Consider the following 18,044-nt stretch of genomic DNA (forward strand, 5'->3'; position numbering starts at 1 on the left):
CTGTCAGGGACAGCAGACATCACCTAACTGTCACTGCGTCTCTAGACGCAGTGACAGTTAGAAGCCATGACGTACATGTACGTCAAATGTCGGGAAGTACTTCCCGACCATGACGTACATGTACGTCAAATGTCGGGAAGGGGTTAATTTCATTATTCATAATTGTATTTCATATGACAGCTCAGCAGATGTAATATTCAGTCCCATAGGGATCATTAATTCCAACTCTAATCAGCATATCCTTTATCCATGCAAAATTTTATTTTGGTCCAGGGTTTGCTTTGTAAATTTGCTCATTTGGGATCATTAATCCATATTCTTCCCTCATTTTCATCATCGCATTATCCAAATCTGTGCTTTGCAGTGCTCAGAAGAGGAAATGTTTTGGAAACAGGATTAATCTTACTGCCTTTGAGCAAGATGAACTATGCTTCAAACTGCGTTCATTACATAGGTATTGCCAGCACTGCAGTCCCTATAGAAATATATGTATCAAGCTCCAGAAAGTGAAACTAAATCCAAAATATTCTTCTCTATCTATATTCCTCTCTATCTGTGTGCATTTAATCTGAATTATATCTACCCATCAAAAGTCTACAGAAATTTGTAGTTGATGCATTGGCTTTTTCCTTCTGGGTGTGGTATAGGGTTCTGACAGTCAGGATCCCGACAGTCATTAGACCGACGTCAGGATCCCGACTGGCTGGACGCAGACAGAATGGCGAGTGCAACAAAGCCCCTTGTGGGCTCACTGCACTCTCCACGCTGCGGGCACGGTGGCTCGCTACTATTTTATTCTCCCTCTATGGGGGTCGAGGGAGAATAGCCGGTGGCCGTCGGGAATCCACCTATTTGTATTTTAACAGTCAGGATCCCGACGTCAGGTAAATGATTGTCGGGACCCCGTCCAGCACCCCTTCCTTCCTATTACCAGTAAAAGTGTCAACTGCCTGTAACAGTTGGAATCTGCTTTATTAAGATAATTAGATGCATACCAAAGGAGGCACCATAACTAAATTAATAATTTGGGGTTGAATCCAATGAATACATTTAACAGAAACATTCCTGAAATCTAGACTTTTTTTGATGGACCGTTTTATTCCTATCCAGGCCTATGTAGATAAAACAGTTATTTTCAATAAATGTGTATTCTGTGTATGTGGTGAAACCATCTCTGGTTTGTATGGTTACAAAACTTTTTGCTGATCATCATTTGCATTCTAGATTTCTTGGACTTTTTTTTTTTTTGAAAAGCAAACCTTAATTTTATTCTGAGAACCAAATCAAATAAATACATAACTTGGCCAGGAAACGTTACTTGTGATTATTCTCTCTTGCTGCGGGAAATGGAATATTTGGACCTTAGAAATTAATTGTGAATATTATCTTTCCTAATCAAGGCAGATGACTTGCATCAAGCCCTATGCCTTCCTTTATTACCACAGTGCTATGTTTGGAAAAACATATAAATGAATTGACTCGTACAAAAAACACATTGATAAATATATTCGCTCTGTTGCCAGCAAAGCCTAAAGCGCAATACCGATGAATTCATCAAAGGACAAAAATAAGTCTAGTAATTAAAATGCTAACATGCTCTGTCCTTTTTCCTTCTATTTTTTTGTTTTAAAAGGTATTAAAATATCATACACTTTGATACTTTCATTCTTTATGTAATTCACACTATAGGGTTTAAACATCAATCTGCTTTTACCTTATGTATAACCTTATATGGAGAGATGTACTAGGCATCCAACAAATAAAAATCCACATTTCCAGTGCCCATTAACATGAAACCAGGTCGTAATAACCCATTTTGTATAATAACTTCTTATTCTGCAAGCACAAATCAGATTGTGACCAACACATGTTAAACCACTTCAAGCATTAACCACTGGTGGTATGCCTGGAAATTTTCTGGACATAGCACCGATAAGGAAGTGTGCACCAGTGGTGCCTACAGCTGTGCACCACTTGCGCTCTCCCCTCCTCCTGCCGCTCTCATTGCTCCGCTTTGTCGATTGTATGCCAGAGCTCCCCCACCACCATTCACAGCAGTGACCAGATGGCATGCTCCATTCGGGGGGCTCGGGAGGACTCGATGCCTGAACGCGCCCGAGTCCCCCTGAGCCAGCCCGAACATCCCCGAGCCTACCTCCCGGTCGCTGCTGTAAATGGTGGCGGGGCAGCGGCAGAAGAAACCGGGGTGGGCAGTTGGGACTGGCTGGCACTGGAGCAACAAGGGGGGCCTAAGGGCTTTGGTGGGTATTTATGGTGCAGGACAAACCTGCCCTCATGGGGTTAAACACGCCATCCTTTATTATTCCTGTTATTTATGTTTATGTCTGTCTTTTAAATATCTCATTTATTGCATTTTGTTTAAGCCAATTTTTTACTTATTTCTTTAGTATTGTATTTTTATTATATATTTTTGTTCAGAACATTGCAACATAAAATTAACTAATGCATTTAATAAAAGTTATTTTTGAAACCCTTTTCTAAATTTGAATTGGATGGGCATGTGGGAGCTACAGCAGTGTGTTCTGCAGAAAAGACTATGGGGTAAATTTACTAAAGGTGCGTACACACTGTACGATTTTTTGACTAATATTTTGGCCCTTCTGATTGATATGGGTCAAAATATCTTCAGTATGTATGCTATGAATGACGAATGATGATGCGCATACCTGCGGGTTGTTCATCTGCTCTGCAGGCAGGTCAATTTCGGATATCTTTCAGAAAAAGCTATAGAGTCTAGCTAGGTCGTACAGTATGTCACATTGTTTAGTGTGTATGCACCACATCTTTCATCCAGGACACTGGGGGAGTTCAAGAGAAATTGATCACCAATGTCTTTCTATTTAGTGTGTATGCACCTTTAGATGGGATGTTGCCCATAGCATCCTTTTAGATTCTATCTATTATCTTCTAGAAAGTGTTAAATAAGAAGTAGAATTTGATTGGTTGCTATGGGAAACATTCTATCTTCATTACAATCCCCATCTTATTAAATATACCCCAATGCTGTAAGCATGCCTGCTAATTTAATATGCCATTACAGCACAGACCTTGATCACCTCATCTTTTTTTTTCCTTCTCCTATTCTGCCTAAGCTACCTAGTTGAATAGTGTTATCATCTGACTGGGAACATTAGTGGTTGGTAACCATTTTTTTTCAATGTCAATCCCTCTCTTCATCTCCCCTCCTTGCTTCACTATGAGGGGAGAATATAAAAGCTGGAAAGTATGATATAGAGATTGAACCACATCCACACCATGGCATCTTGTGTAAATGTAATCATGTTTATTTAAACCTTTAATATTTTTACACTGTACTTTGGGATACATCATTTAAAGATGAACATTACAGGATCATTACAACTTTGTGAATGGATCTTATGGAGTTCAGTACTGCGCATGCTTACTAGCCAAGTGCAAACATATTTTAATATGTATGATTGTCATTTGCCCAAGTGGCTTAATATAGGCTGCATTTAATATTGTTAATATTCATTATGTCTTTTTTGCGTTGACATCAAAACATATTTAATTCACTAGGGAATAGTGATATCACTAGGTATTAGAATAAGGTGAGGAAATATATAGCATTTAAAGAAGAATAAAAACAAAATAAACCCATGTTTATTCACATACTTGCAATGACTAACATCACCTTGCCTTTGGAGGACCAGCTCTTACGGGTTTCCCACAGATGGCTCGAACATGGCTCTACTCCCCTTTTCTTATTTTCCCACTTGCTTCCATTGGCCGAACCATCACACATGTCTTGATGGCAATGTTTGTGAAAGGTATTGATTATACAGATTTTGCTCTGGTGTATTTTTTAGAGAAACACACCGTTAGTTGTGGTGCAATGTATGAAAAGTGCCAGTATAGGTTCTGCTAGGTATGTACAAAGCAGATTACTATTGGATATCTGCATGTGTTGGAGCAATTTCAAAGCATTAGCGATTTGAGAGGGATGTGGGGGGGAAGCAATGGCAATGGGGGAAAGCACATGGCATGTGGAGAGGTCTGGGAGGCATGGAAATGGCATGGAAGTCAAGGCATTTGCTTGGCATGGAGGACTTCAAGATACATCCTTGAAGTTCTATATGCTGATGGTAAGGAAGACAGGGTTCCTGCTTGTTATATTTGTACTGGGCACCACAATTTGTCACTGCAGTAGTGTTATAGTTTTCCAAACACTAACTGTACTGTCCAATGTGTTCAAACAAGTTAAGTAACTTACATTGTCATCATTGTAATGATCTCCTAAAGAAAATGCAGCAAAAAAATATTTGTGTTTTTGCACTTCCACTTCCAGTCTGCTGGGTCCGTACTATATGATGTGCAAAGGATGTGATGTCATTATCGATTTCCCTTGAACTCCCAGACAAAGTATATAGTGTGTACAAACTGTGCAATCTTGCAAAATACGTAAAATTGTCAGTGGCCATATATAGAAGTATGCCAATATATGAGTTTCAGGACTGGGCTTGTTTGCGATAAAGTTGTGACTGTTGAGAGTACACTTCCTGTTACTTATCAGAGTGACCAACATTACAGTCAGCCTCTCTTAGCAGAAAATGACTGGAAACGCAGAACAATAATAGATTGCACATACACAGAACAGTGTTACGCATCTGGCAATCAGTCACGTTCTAACTGCCTTGCGTGTACATAGTTTTCTTGTCATCTGTTTAAATATGTATGAATGCTGTGCAATAAATGGAGTGTTGATAGAATATTTTGGCCATACCTCATATGCCACTTCAAGGCTCCTCATTTCAGTGTGCTTCAGTTATCCAGCTACAAAAATGGAAATGCAGCCACGATACCCTCCCTGCAAATGAACAAGAGTTCAAATATGGAAAATATTAATTGTTTTATACTGATGCATGGAAATGGTCCTGTTCCCTCTCTACCATGCAGACCAGGCATGTCCAAACTATGGCACTCCAGCTGTTGTGAAACTACACATCCCAGCATGCCATAGTTTTAGCATTCCCTAATAGCAAAACTGTACAAGCACGATGGGACTTGTAGTTTCACAACAGCTGGACAGCCATAGTTTGGACATGCCTGATGTAGACAGTGTAGATCCAGGCAGTATTCACATAGAGAGAGAGAATGTTCTATCACTGGCCTTTGTTTTATGTCGCCAGCTACTCGGCCATAGAAATAAATCAACACTTGTATTCATCTAGTTGTAAGTGTTGTATATATGTTAAGATACTTTGTTTTATTATTGTGACTGTATTTAAAAAAAAAAATTCTAACTCGTTGTCCACATTATAAGTAATAATTATGTGTGGTATTATGTGTGGTCACTTGACTATAACATACATACCAAGGGGTTTGGATCGTTTGGTCTACAACATTAGGTTGACACCGTTACAAAGTCCATAGCCTGGAACATAGCCTGCCACCACTGGCATAACTACCATAGGTGCAGATAGTGCAGCTGCAATGGGGCCCAGTGCTGAAGGAGGCCCACCTTCCCTGTTAGAGTTACATTGTGTTTATATATAGATGTTTCACCCTTGATTGGTACATAGAAGTCCTTACAAACTTTCGCCACTGCCTGCTCCTGTCCTGAAATGGTCAAAAGTTTTAGAACAACAATATTTTTCCAGTTTTAACTGAAATTCATGCAATTTACCAAAATTTCAATGTACTCTTCTGAAATGAAAGTCTAAAAAATAAGCATGTGGAGCATTGCATGATTACAAGCCTACTCTTTTGTTAGGTTACGGTATTAGATCTACAATGTTTAGGTCCACAGTCAAAAGGTTAACAGGGTCAAAAGGTCGGCAGTCATAAGGTTGAAATGGAAATGTCGACATGAGTTTTTCTTTTTTTTTGGTGTCTCTATAGACACGTCTGTGTGTACGCTCGCCATGCTTTGGGTACGGTCTCGCTGCACTCGGCACATTATTATATTCTCCCACCATGTCGTAGTGGATGGAATGGTATGAAATACCGCCTGTTGACACGTCGGCTCAAGGTTTTTTTTTTTAAGTCATGACGACCTTTTGACCATGTCGCCATTCTGAATGTCAACCATTTGACCATGTTGACCTTTTGACTGTCGACCAATAGTGGTTGACCTTTTGACTGTCAACCTAGACACTGTAGATCTGATGACTGCATACCATTTTGTTCTTTTCCCAAAGGCAATTCTGACATAGCCTGAAGGTATGTTTTCCGGTCATTAGCTTGCTGTAGGATAAACCCTTGGCCAACTTGGCAGAGAATAGGTTGTATTGTATGGTGCTAAAAATGACTGTGGTTCAAGGTTTCTAATTCAGAATTCAGCAAAAGGCCATTGTTAACACACTTTCTTATTGATGTTTCATTGTTGATGACACAAGGAATAAATTGCAAAACTGCTAAACTTATCAAACTGTTTCTATTCCAGCAAGATGAAGTCCTAAATTTCAAGGGGCAATACTTTTAATTTATACACTGTGGACTGATGTTTTCTGTACTTAACTGCATCATGAACTTGCGATGTTACATTTTTAATTCATTGGTCCATGAGACCTATTTCCAGTCTTCAGTAGTCGACTGGCGATGCTTTCCTTTAATTAGTGCAAACACAGCTGTCATTTCTCATTACTTGTTCCCTGAAAAGGGCTTTTTTTTTTCTTCATCTGTATCTGTAAACTTTTTTTTTAAACCTCTAGCAGGCTACCACTTATATTCGTACTCGCCTACTCTCCCGGAACTTGCATGAGACTCTTGATTTTTTGGGTAGTCCACCACACTGCTGAAACAGTAATTAGATCTCCTGCTTCCTAGCAAAGTGGGCAGGATGTGGAAATAACAGGAATTGCGTCACTGTATGGAGGGGCAGCCTTAATTACACAAGTTGCGCCATTTCAACCCTGCTCCCTCCCTGCAGACACAAAAGAGGAAACACAAAAAGTTAGCAAGTACTGTATGCACTATACTATTTCAGTTAATCACTGGATTTTATTAATCTTCTGTAAAAAAAAAAAATAATAATAATGGGGTGCTCGAAAATATTGTGACCTGCAGTGTTTTTTTTTTTTATATATATACAATTCATGTATCCCTAAACTGAAAGCATTTGTGTGTTGTAGGGTGCCATGTCTGTGGACTCCATTACAGATCTTGATGACAATCAGTCTCGACTCCTAGAGGCTCTACAGCTGTCTTTGCCAGCCGAGGCTCAAAGTAAGAAAGAAAAGGAAAGGGATAAAAAGCTCAGTCTGAACCCAATCTACAGACAAGTTCCCAGGCTCGTAGACAGCTGCTGTCTACATTTAGAAAAGAATGGTAAGTGTGAGGCTGATGTTTCCAGAAGTTACGCAAAGGCTTAAACGGCAGTACGGGAACTAAGCTAACTATAAAGTGATAGTTACAAGCTTACTTTACCTCTGTAAATGTAGAAGACAGTTGTTTAGCAATACTTAAACCTGACTTTCATCAATGTAACAGTCTACAAGATGGCTGTGTGTCCTCGTATGGTGAACTAGATCGCATTGCATCTAGTTTAAAATGCATGCGATGTGCTACAGCAGCGTGCGTTTTGTACCAGATTGGATACGATCTAGTACAAAAAGTACATGCTGCTATGTGTGTGATGTGCGCGGGAGTGTGCATCGCACTGGCAAAACGCACCTTGTATGGGCACCTTAAGAAGGTAATGTTCGATTAAGCAGCTCTTGGAAGTAAGTAAATCATTGTTTCAGTAGGTTTTTAGAATGAAAACCTCTATACTGAAAAATTGTTACGGAGCAATATGCTGCGTGGTGGTCCACGCAACAGATTTTTATTTCTATGATCTACAATTATACAGTGATTAACCCTTTGAGTGCCAACATCTCTGTGAGAGATGCCCAAATATCTCCACTAAAAATGCCAACATCTCTGTGCAAAAGATCGGCTAAAAATGCCAGTGTCACTCACTTTTGTTATATAAATTCAAACAAAAAAGTTGTATAAAAAAAGGACTAGATTTCCAATATAAGGTAATTATTACGGGTCAATATGATGAATTAAAATGTTTGGCAATTTTCACACCAATTTTGACAAATTCACTCGGCATTCAAAGGGTTCAAAAGAAGTCTGGAATGAATACAGAGATGGGCAATAGGCAGCCCCCAGCCTTCCCTTGTGGCCCCTTGCTCCTTCCTGCTTTGTTGTAATATTTGTTTTCATAGCTTTTAATGCTTGTTTAAAATGTCTGTCGGTATGTTATTACAGATATGCGTCTCTCTCACTAATTAAATGTATTGTTTTAACATCTTACTGAAATAAAGAGTAATGTGCGGCTCTTTATGAGGTTAGATATTGTGATTTCTATCACTGAATTAAATGATTCTTCCATCATTGTCGTTTTTCAGCTTAAATAATACTGTACACTTTTGTCATTAAAATAAACAAATATATTTTTGATTTCTGCAAAGATCTGTATGGAATCTGTGTTAAATCATTTCAGTGGTAGGTACTGAGCTACTGTGGATGAAGGAGTAATATTATGGACATACACATCTACTAACTTACAGTGTACGCTCCATTACAGGTCTGCAAACTGTGGGGATTTTTAGAGTGGGAAGTTCCAAAAAAAGAGTACGACAGGTAAAGTATTATCAAAACCGTAGATACTCCATTTGTTCTTGTTTCGTTAGCAATATAATGCAATAATGACCGTGATACCTATACTTATCCATGTTTAAGTGCAGGTGACTTGGGGGGGGGGGGGGGGGGGGGGCATTCAGACCCGATTGCTCAGGTACGAATTAGTCCCTGGTCCCAATGGTGGGGGTTTGTGCATGCGTGGATATGCACATGTGCAAACCTTGGGGGCGTTCACAACAGGGTGGGCGGAAAGGGTACAGGCATGGCGCGGACATAGTGGACCACTGAGCATTTTATGATTGTGTCCACAAAACAGGTGGCCGTGCCATAAATACATTTTTTTATTTGCACTAACAAAATATACAAAAATGTATATTATACCCCTTTTAGACATACTACCCGGGAATTACCCTGCATTTTGACTGCTGGGTCATTTTCCCGGGTGCACCCTGCACCCTTTCACACTTACAGCAGCAAATTACCGGGTGAAGCAGTTCTACCCAGTAATTTGCTGAAAAACCCGGGTTTTTCTTATGTCTGAAAGGGTCAACCCGGGTCTTAAATCCCGGGTCCTCAACCCAGGTAAAAAGAAGGGTCGGAGACCTGGGTTTTAACACCCGGGTTGACCCTTTCAGACATACCAAAATCCCGTGTTGATGCGCGTTCATGTGCAAAAACCTGGGATTTTGCCGTATGTCTGAAAGGGGTATTACCTAACAAAGAAAGCCCCAAGTGAAGCTCTGAATTATTTCTTTTGTCATGAACTTGGAGGCTATAAGTACTATCCTTTCAACTTTCCTTTGTCTAAACCACAGGTTCTCAAACTCGGTCCTCGGGACCCCACACAGTGAATGTTTATTATATTATTTATTTACAGTTTCTTATATAGCACAGCATATTCCATTGCACTTTACAATTGGAAACAACAGTGATTAAACAAACTGGGTAGATACAAACCGACATGGAGGTAGGAGGGCCCTGCTCGCAAGCTTACAATCTATAGGATGTTTTGCAGGTCTGCTCACAGACTCAAGTGAAATAATTAGCTCCACCTGTGGCTCTTTTAAAATGTGTCAGACAGTAATGAGTGCACCTGTCGGGTGACCTGGAAAATGTGAACTGTGTGGGGTCCTGAGGACCGAGTTGAGCCACTGGTCTGAACAATGACATGCTCTCTAACTACAGATTGCACAGATTTCAACTCACTATTTTTGTTAGTGCAAAGAGATCTATTTGGTTAAAGATCAGTCCCTAAGTGACACCATGGCCAGGACAACGGTACTGAATATTCTGCACCTCTATTTACTGGAAACTCTAAACGTTCATAGCGGACTATAGCAACGCAGGGCCGGTGCAAGCCTCCCCCGCCCCAGGCAAATCCCCCGCCTGCCCGCTCGCCGCCTGCTGCTGGGGAGATTTCAGCGGTACTTCACCACAGGGTGGGGGTGCGAGCGGCACTGCGGCGTGTGCCCGCAACCCCCGTGTCCAGGGGGGAGGAGAAGGAAGCTACGCTTCCTTTCTCACCTGCTCCCAGTCCCCGCTGCAGGGGAAATCTCGGCGGGCGGGGGGTGCGGACTATACTGCACCACAGGGTGGGGGTGCGGGCGACACTGCACTGTGTCCGGGGGGGGGGGGGGGGGAGAGGGAAGCTACGCTTCCTTTCTCACCTGCTCCCAGTCCTCGCGGCACATCCTGGTCTCTCTATGGTATGGGTACCTCTATGGTACCTCTCCTCCTCGGCGGCTCAGTACCGCCCTCCAGTGGCCGGCGCCCTAGGCAAATGCCTAGACCTGCCTAGTGGTGGCGCTGGCCCTGTAGCAACCCTGACTTGTTACTCAGACTAAACTTGATCCAGACTAAAGCTTCACACGGATGGATATCACTGACTATAAATCCAGATAGAACTGATTTAGAGTGTGAGAGTGTTAAAATATAGTCTTACATATTTAAGCAACTTGTAGCCTGATTAAACATATAATGTTTTTGGTTAATCATCTCTGAGTATTGGGACCCATACCTCAGGCAGCTATTGGGGAAATTCCCTGTTCTCCTGATGCCTTAGTCGGGTGAGAGAGGAAACCCAACATTTTTTTTTTTGCTGAATCCCCAGCAGATCATGAATCATCAATGTCTGCAAATCAGCAGTGTCAGAATGGGGAATCTGCCCATAGATGTATGAGCCCCATATGTGGCATAGTGCTTTTGAGGAAAACTGTACTGTAGATTGTTTGCATTTACAAATGCTGTTCCAATGTAGCCTATGTGAACATGACTTTGGTGATGTTTTCTAGTTACGTGAAGAGTTTGACCGTGGCGTTGATGTTGTTTTAGAAGAAGAACACAGTGTCCATGATGTTGCTGCCTTATTGAAAGAATTTCTCAGAGACATGCCTGATCCTCTCCTGACCAGAGAACTTTACACACCTTTCATACACACTATAAGTACGTTACAAAAAGTCTGATACTTGTGTTGGTGACAAGTATTTTATGACAAGTTTATGTTTTTGTATTTATTCTTTTGGTTCGCACAGTAGGTGAAGTCCTGAAAAACTTGATCATACTCCATGTTAAATAATGCTGTAATATGGTTTCCTAGAATTCTCCCACAGCACAGTATTATATGATAAATGGCTCAGCCCAGACGCCTAGTTTGTATCAGAACCCTCGGTCATATGTTTGGTAGTGGGGGGGTTCCGGCATTGAGCAACAGCACATTTAATTTTTTTATTTAACACTGTTTAGTCATTTAATATTCTCTATTCTGTGAAGGAGTAATCCCTCATAAAATTTTGTAATACAATATGTTATTAGGTGGTTTTATTTTTATGCTTCTGGTTTCAGTGTAATATTATTTTGAAAAATAAAATACTTTTCAACTAGAAGCAGAAAAATAATACTGTAAGTAATCTAAAGAGCAGACAATGAGTAACCAATGTTTATTCAGTAACCAGTGTCGGGCTGAGGCATGGAGAGCCCAGTGGGGGAATGCAGTAGTAGGGACTCTTGGGTAGGGGCTTCACTATCTAACCATTAGTGCGTGGCCTGGGCCCTTTGATAAATATATCCCATAAATATTGCTAGTCCACGAATGAAAATATACCAGACTTTATCTCGACTCTGGGCCACCTGGACAAATTTACATCATTGGATATGGACCCCAAATAGCCCTCTATCTTAAAATTAAGTCTTAAAATAAAGTCTGCCTGGGATAACATGAAGAGACCAGATTATTTAAGCAAGCTTGCATCCAACATCCTCAGAAAATATGTGGTTCATTCTCAAGATGTTTGGAACAACCTCCCTGCAAAACAATGTTTAAGTTTACCTAGAAGAATTGGTGCTGATTTGAAGGGTGGTCATACTGATTTGATTTAGAGTAATTTTCTGTTCATTCACCTTGAATTTTCTTAATTGATAAAAATAAACAAACAAATAAACACAAGCACCACTCCTGACTTGATAGCTGGTGTGTTAATGAATTCCACATCCACTCCTGAGATTTAGCACCTATGATGCAATTATTTTTGTGTGTTTGTGTGCGTTGTACTGTTTTTTTGTGTAGTGTATGTGGGTGTGTGTACTGTGGTGTGGTGTGTTGTATCTGTCCAATGTGTAAGTGTGTGAGGTGCACTACATATAAATATGTGTATGCAGTGGTCAAAGTGGAAATTTTGAAGTGGGGTATGGTAAGGTATGGGAAATTAAAGGCTGAAGTTATGTGCACACTCCAGAAAAAGAGAGTGCCGCCACTCAAAAGGGGGTATGTCCTTGAGTGTAGTGTACCATGCTGTATGCCCCTTATACACATTATGCAAAACAGTAGTAGATCCCCTTACACTTTCCCCTCAATTATTATGGCATGTGGAAAGAACCAAAAGTCCCCTTATGCGACACAGAAAGAGCAAAAAAATCACATTATACCACCCGGAAAGAGCCAAAATTCCCCTAATGCGACACAGAAAGAGCAAAAAAGTTCACATTATACCACCCGGAAAGAGCCAAAATTCCCATTATGCTACATAAATTGAGCCAAAATTCAAGTTATGCAACATGGATTGAGGCAAAATTCACATCAGGCCACCTGAAATAAGCCCAAATTCACATCATGCCTCCCGGATTCACATTATGCCACACAGAAAGTGCCAAAATTCACTTTATGCCACACGGATTGAGCAAAAATTCAAATTATGCCACTAGGATTGAGCCAAAATTCACATTATGCCACCTGGATTGAGCCAAAATTCACATTATGCCACATGGCGGGGTGACACATGGACAGAGATGGTAGGGTGATTCAGGGGCAGAGATGGCGGGGTGATGCAGGGGCAGAGATGGCGGGGTGATGCAGGGGCAGAGATGGCGGGTTGACGCAGGGACAGAGATGGCGGGGTGACGCAGGGACATGCACCTCTGTCACACTACATGTCACATTCATCCCACCTGCTACCTGTCACATTCATCTGACCCGGCTCCTGTTTACATCAATGGGGGAAGCCCAACCTCCAGACTGCAGCATCCTGTGGTCAGTATGGAGGTTTGATGGGGGTCACACACAGCCTCAGCTGCTGTCTGCTGTACTCTTCAGACAGCAGCGGAGTCAGGGAGGAGGTGAATGGATGTCTGTGTGCGGCATCCATTCACTTCGTAGATGGGGGGTGCACGGGGGCTGGGGGCAGCCCAGCAGCTTACTTTGGTGCTGGGCTTGCCCCCAGGGCGATGATCGGTGGTCCTGGCAGGGGTGATCGTGGTCCCAATTCTTGGAGATGAGGTCATCTTCAAGCGCCACCTCCGTCTACACTGCAGGTAGGCACCACAGTGTTAACGGTGCAAATCCCGGATCCGACTTGGCTTGGATCCGTGTTCCAAATGCCATGTCAGATCCAGGTTTTTTGGTGTAAAAGGGGTAGAAGTGTGTGTGTGTTCTGTGTGTTTGCGTGTGTTGTACTGTTTTTGGGTGTGTTGTAGTGTATATGGGCGTGTGTTGTACTGCTTGTGGTGTGTTATGTGTGTGTGTGTGTTGTGTGTATCTGTCCAATGTGTAAGTGTGTGTGGTGTGCTACGTATACAGTATATGCATACATCCCAACATGACCCTCTCCAGGAGGGACACAATGCTCTGCTCCTGGACTTTCTGCTTAATGCATGATTGCCATCACATGTGTTGAACAGGTTAATTGATAAGAAAGGTGCTTCAACACAGGTGACAGCAATCATGCATTAGGAAGGAATTGCAGGAGCAGACCAAAGTGTTTTTCCTGGAGAGGGTCATGTTGGGAGGTATGGTATATGTGTGTGTAGTGTGCTGTGTGTGAGTGTGTACAATGTGTACGTGTGTGTGATGTGTTGTCAACTGTATGTATTTCCCCAATAATTCCCAATTGTTGAAAGCCTTCACCATAATTCTAGAATGTGTTTGCATTCATACTAAATGACAGCAATGAACTCAGGTGTGGTGTTGTTCCTTTGTCTTCGGTTTCCCATATCGTCGATCTTTTTTCCAGATCATTAATTAAGGCAAATTGAACCTTGATGTTTTTTACATTTCTAAGTCAAATTTCCCCTGCACACCACCAGGTCCAGAGGTACCTTGTTGCCAAATTTGGCGGCTCTGAGTGCCACGGTGTGCCCGCAATGCAACAGTCATGCACACACACTCTTCAACTTATTATATAGATAGCAAGCATGGAAGTCCGGCACTCTAAAATAACAATGATTGCACTTACTGCAGTAATACTTGCTGGAGTGCCTTCCTGGGTAGTCCAAAAAACTCTTTTGTAATGTATCCAGAATGGTGGCACTAACTCAGACTTGATATAAATTTCCTTTTTATTATTGACAGTTTTGAGGTTTACCCCGTCATCAGGGATAGCCGCACAAATTTATTCTATCAAAATGGTATTTAAATACCATACACAAACCCACCACCACCAAACAATTACAGACATATAGAACTCACCTGCTAGGTGCCAAGTCTCCCCCCTGCCGCATCGCTGGAAACAATGAAGAGTCAGACACAGCAACCATTATGCAGTCAGTTCTTGATGGATAGAAACTAGAAACCCAATGTATTTCATCATAAAGACTTCATCAGGGGCATAGATTCCAAACTGTCAGATAATGTGTTTTGTATTTTCTGCTGTGTAGTCGGTCCCTTTAACTGGGCTCCTCAAATTTATAGGAGTTCAATAAAATCCAGCGGAATTGGTGTAAAACACATGCTATGTAATCACAAGGATTGGAACAATAGCCAGAGTATATATTCAACATTTACTTTTAAATTGTGTGAGATTGTTCCACCCAAAAAATTGTTCTCATTATATTGGTGCTGGCACATCTAGAGCATCCTTTATCTTCACATATTTTGCTATTCTTTCCTCCACTAAATGGAGGTCTTATAGAGCTGCTGCTGACCTGTCTAGTGCAAACTCAGGTCTTTTTTTCATCCCCACTCCGGGGATTAATAACGACAAGAGGCAGAGTATCCCTGCCTCTTGTCGTTATTAACCCCCCCGGAGTGTCGTACCGCCATTGGTGATATAGGTATAGCGGCGGCAATATGAAACTGCTTCAGTTGTTTTGTTCGGCCAGCCACGGCACACACAACAATTTTTTACATCATTTACATCATAATCATAAGCATATGCTTTCTGCAGTAAAGAGAATGTGCACTGCGATCTCTCATGATTACTTTATCTATCTTTATTTCCAGTGTTGGAGCCAGAAGATCAGCTTGCTGCATTGCAGCTTCTAATTTACCTGCTACCTCCATGCAATTGTGATACTCTGCATAGGCTGTTGCAGTTCCTGTCTACCGTGGCTAGCCATGCAGATGACACAGTTGACAAAGATGGTCAAGAGGTGAGAGAACAGAGTTTACTTTGTTTGAACTACATTGCAATTCTCTCACTAGACACAATCTTCATGTAATATACTAGCATACTTTTTTCAGGTCGAAAAATAACCCAGATAATTGCAAGGTTGATGCCGGGTCAAGGTACGGTGTAAAACCACCACATGTAATAACCCAGGTTGACTAAAATGGCAATTGAACCTGGGTTGTAAGGAGGGTTAAACCCGGGTCATGAAAATATATATATTTGGGGTCTGCGCCAATTGTGTTCGCTGCTCTGTATTTTGTTTTTTTATCGTTGCATTTGGAACAAAGCACTTGGAAAGGTTGGACAGGAGGTGAAAGGGTTATAAAAGGTGAATATAATTTTTCAGAAATGTATAGTGAGAGTGAATAAATAATAATAAAAACAAAACAAAAACATAAAAATAAAATAAAAATAAAAATTAAATGTAAATAAAATTAAAATTAAATGAATAAAATAAATGTACAATATCTGGGATGTTTACAGCTCTCAATAGAGCTTTTTTTTCAGAGGTGATGGTATTTTTTCGGATAGGTATTTTTTGCTGTAGTGCAGTGGGAGACAACTAACTAACCGCAAAAAAAAGCTCGGTACTTGTTTCCTAGCACTGCCACACCGATTTACATTGGGGTGGTCGTGTCGGAAAAATCGGGTCGATCGCATCGCATGCGATTTGGTCGCATGCGATGCGACCGACCGATTTTGGACCCGATTTTTTCATTGAATGAAATGTAAATCGGGTCCCTGGGACCCGATTTTACATTGGATTCAATGTAAAATATTCCCAACCCCCCCAAATTTAACGGCGTAAACCACCACCCCACGATAGACGCCAACCCGAAGCGTGGCGAGCGCAGCGAGCCCGCGAGGGGCGGCGGTGCGCGTCCTCCGACCTTTTCATTCCCCTACTATCCACGTCGGCGTGGAGTCGAGAATAGAATAGTGTGGCGAGCGCAGCGAGCCACCGAGCCCGAAGCGTGGCGAGCGGACGCGTATACCTGTGAAGTTATACGCGTCCCCTCGCGGGGCTCGCTGCGCTCGCCAAGCTTCGGGCTCGGTGGCTCGCTGCGCTCGCCACACTATTCTATTCTCAACTCCACGCCGACGTGGATAGTAGGGGAATGAAAAGGTCGGAGGACGCGCACCGCCGCCCCTCGCGGGCTCGCTGCGCTCGCCACGCTTCGGGGTGACGACGGGGACATCTATAATGTGAAATGGGTCATATTGGCCCATTTCACATTTTTCACATTTTCTCACGATTTCAATGTTAAAAAATATTTTAACATTAAAGCCTATGGAAAAATCGGGGGCATCGCGTCGGGACCAATGTTAATGGTCCCGACCGACGCGATGCCCCCGATATTTTACCTTTCCCGACACGATTTCAATGTTAAAATATTTTTTAACATTGAAGCCTATGTAAAAATCGGGGGCATAGCGTCGGTCGCGTCGGGACCAATGTTAATGGTCCCGACCGACGCGATGCCCCCAAAATTGTGTCCTAGCCGGCAAAATGGACCTGATTTCAAAGGAAATCGGGTCCATCGTATGGATCGTGTACCTTAACTTAAAGGTACACGATCCATAAGATTGTGGCCGTGCTAGGAAACAAGTACCAAAAGCTCTATTGAGAGCTTTAAACATCCCAGATATTGTTACCGTATTTTTCGGACCATAAGACGCACCTGACCATAAGACGCACCTAGTTTTTAGAGGAGGAAAACAAGAAAAAAATATTCTGAACCCAAATAAAGTAATATAATATTATATTACACTATTTGTCACACAATATACTATAGACATTGTGTGACAGGCAGCCACACATGCACAGCGATAGTCACAGTACAGAGTAGCTTTTTAAGGCATATGAGAACCTTTTTACCTCACAACATACAGTATAAGGAACTTAAAAAAATCCCCATTCATTTTAAATTGAAGCAGCAAAAATATTGGTTATCATGGCTTTTCACTTAAAGCACTCAGTGGAAGGAGGAGGTGAGCCGAGGGAGTCACTTTATTATAGCAAAATATTTAACAGCAGTTTAACAGCAAACCTTGGCATTTGCAGTATGACTGAAATCACTACACACACACTCACACACACACACACACACGTTCATTTAACAGCGGTACATACACACACTGTAGACACAGGTTCATTTAACAGCAGCACACACACCTACTGTGTAGACTCAGGTTCCCCGCGAACAGCCTGTCAGCTTACACTGCCCAAAGCGCTCTGAGGAAGGAGGAGGTGAGGAGAGGAGCGGTCGGAGTCACGTGATGCCGGCTGATGCGGACGCTCTGCTGCCGCACTCTCAGAGATGCCGGGATCAAGATGACGGCGAAGCAGCAGCAGCAGCCAGCCAGGACCCGCCGCTACCCGTCGCCGCAGCTACAGGCACCCGATATCTGCTGCCTCTCCCATCCAGCGCAGGGAGCGCTCAATAAGGTTTTTTCCCCTCTATGCTGCATATTCGCACCATAAGACGCATGTACTTTTTCCCCCACATTTTTGGGGAGAAAAAGTGCGTCTTATAGTCCGAAAAATTCGGT

General features: G+C 42.1%; 1 protein-coding gene across 3 annotated transcripts in view; it reads left to right on the plus strand.

Moving 5' to 3' along the window:
• ARHGAP6 (Rho GTPase activating protein 6) overlaps positions 1 to 18,044 on the plus strand; it is a 566,036-nt gene that overhangs the window by 519,230 nt on the left and 28,762 nt on the right. For all 3 annotated transcript variants that reach the window (XM_083174326.1, XM_083174328.1, XM_083174329.1), the window contains exons 5-8: positions 7,113 to 7,308; positions 8,558 to 8,613; positions 10,905 to 11,055; positions 15,323 to 15,471. In XM_083174326.1, coding sequence (XP_083030452.1) covers positions 7,113 to 7,308; positions 8,558 to 8,613; positions 10,905 to 11,055; positions 15,323 to 15,471 — 552 coding nt within the window. The remainder of the gene's footprint in view (positions 1 to 7,112; positions 7,309 to 8,557; positions 8,614 to 10,904; positions 11,056 to 15,322; positions 15,472 to 18,044) is intronic.

The sequence above is a fragment of the Crinia signifera genome, chromosome 2, assembly GCF_055691185.1.
Source record: "Crinia signifera chromosome 2, ASM5569118v1, whole genome shotgun sequence".
Lineage (NCBI taxonomy): Eukaryota > Metazoa > Chordata > Amphibia > Anura > Myobatrachidae > Crinia > Crinia signifera.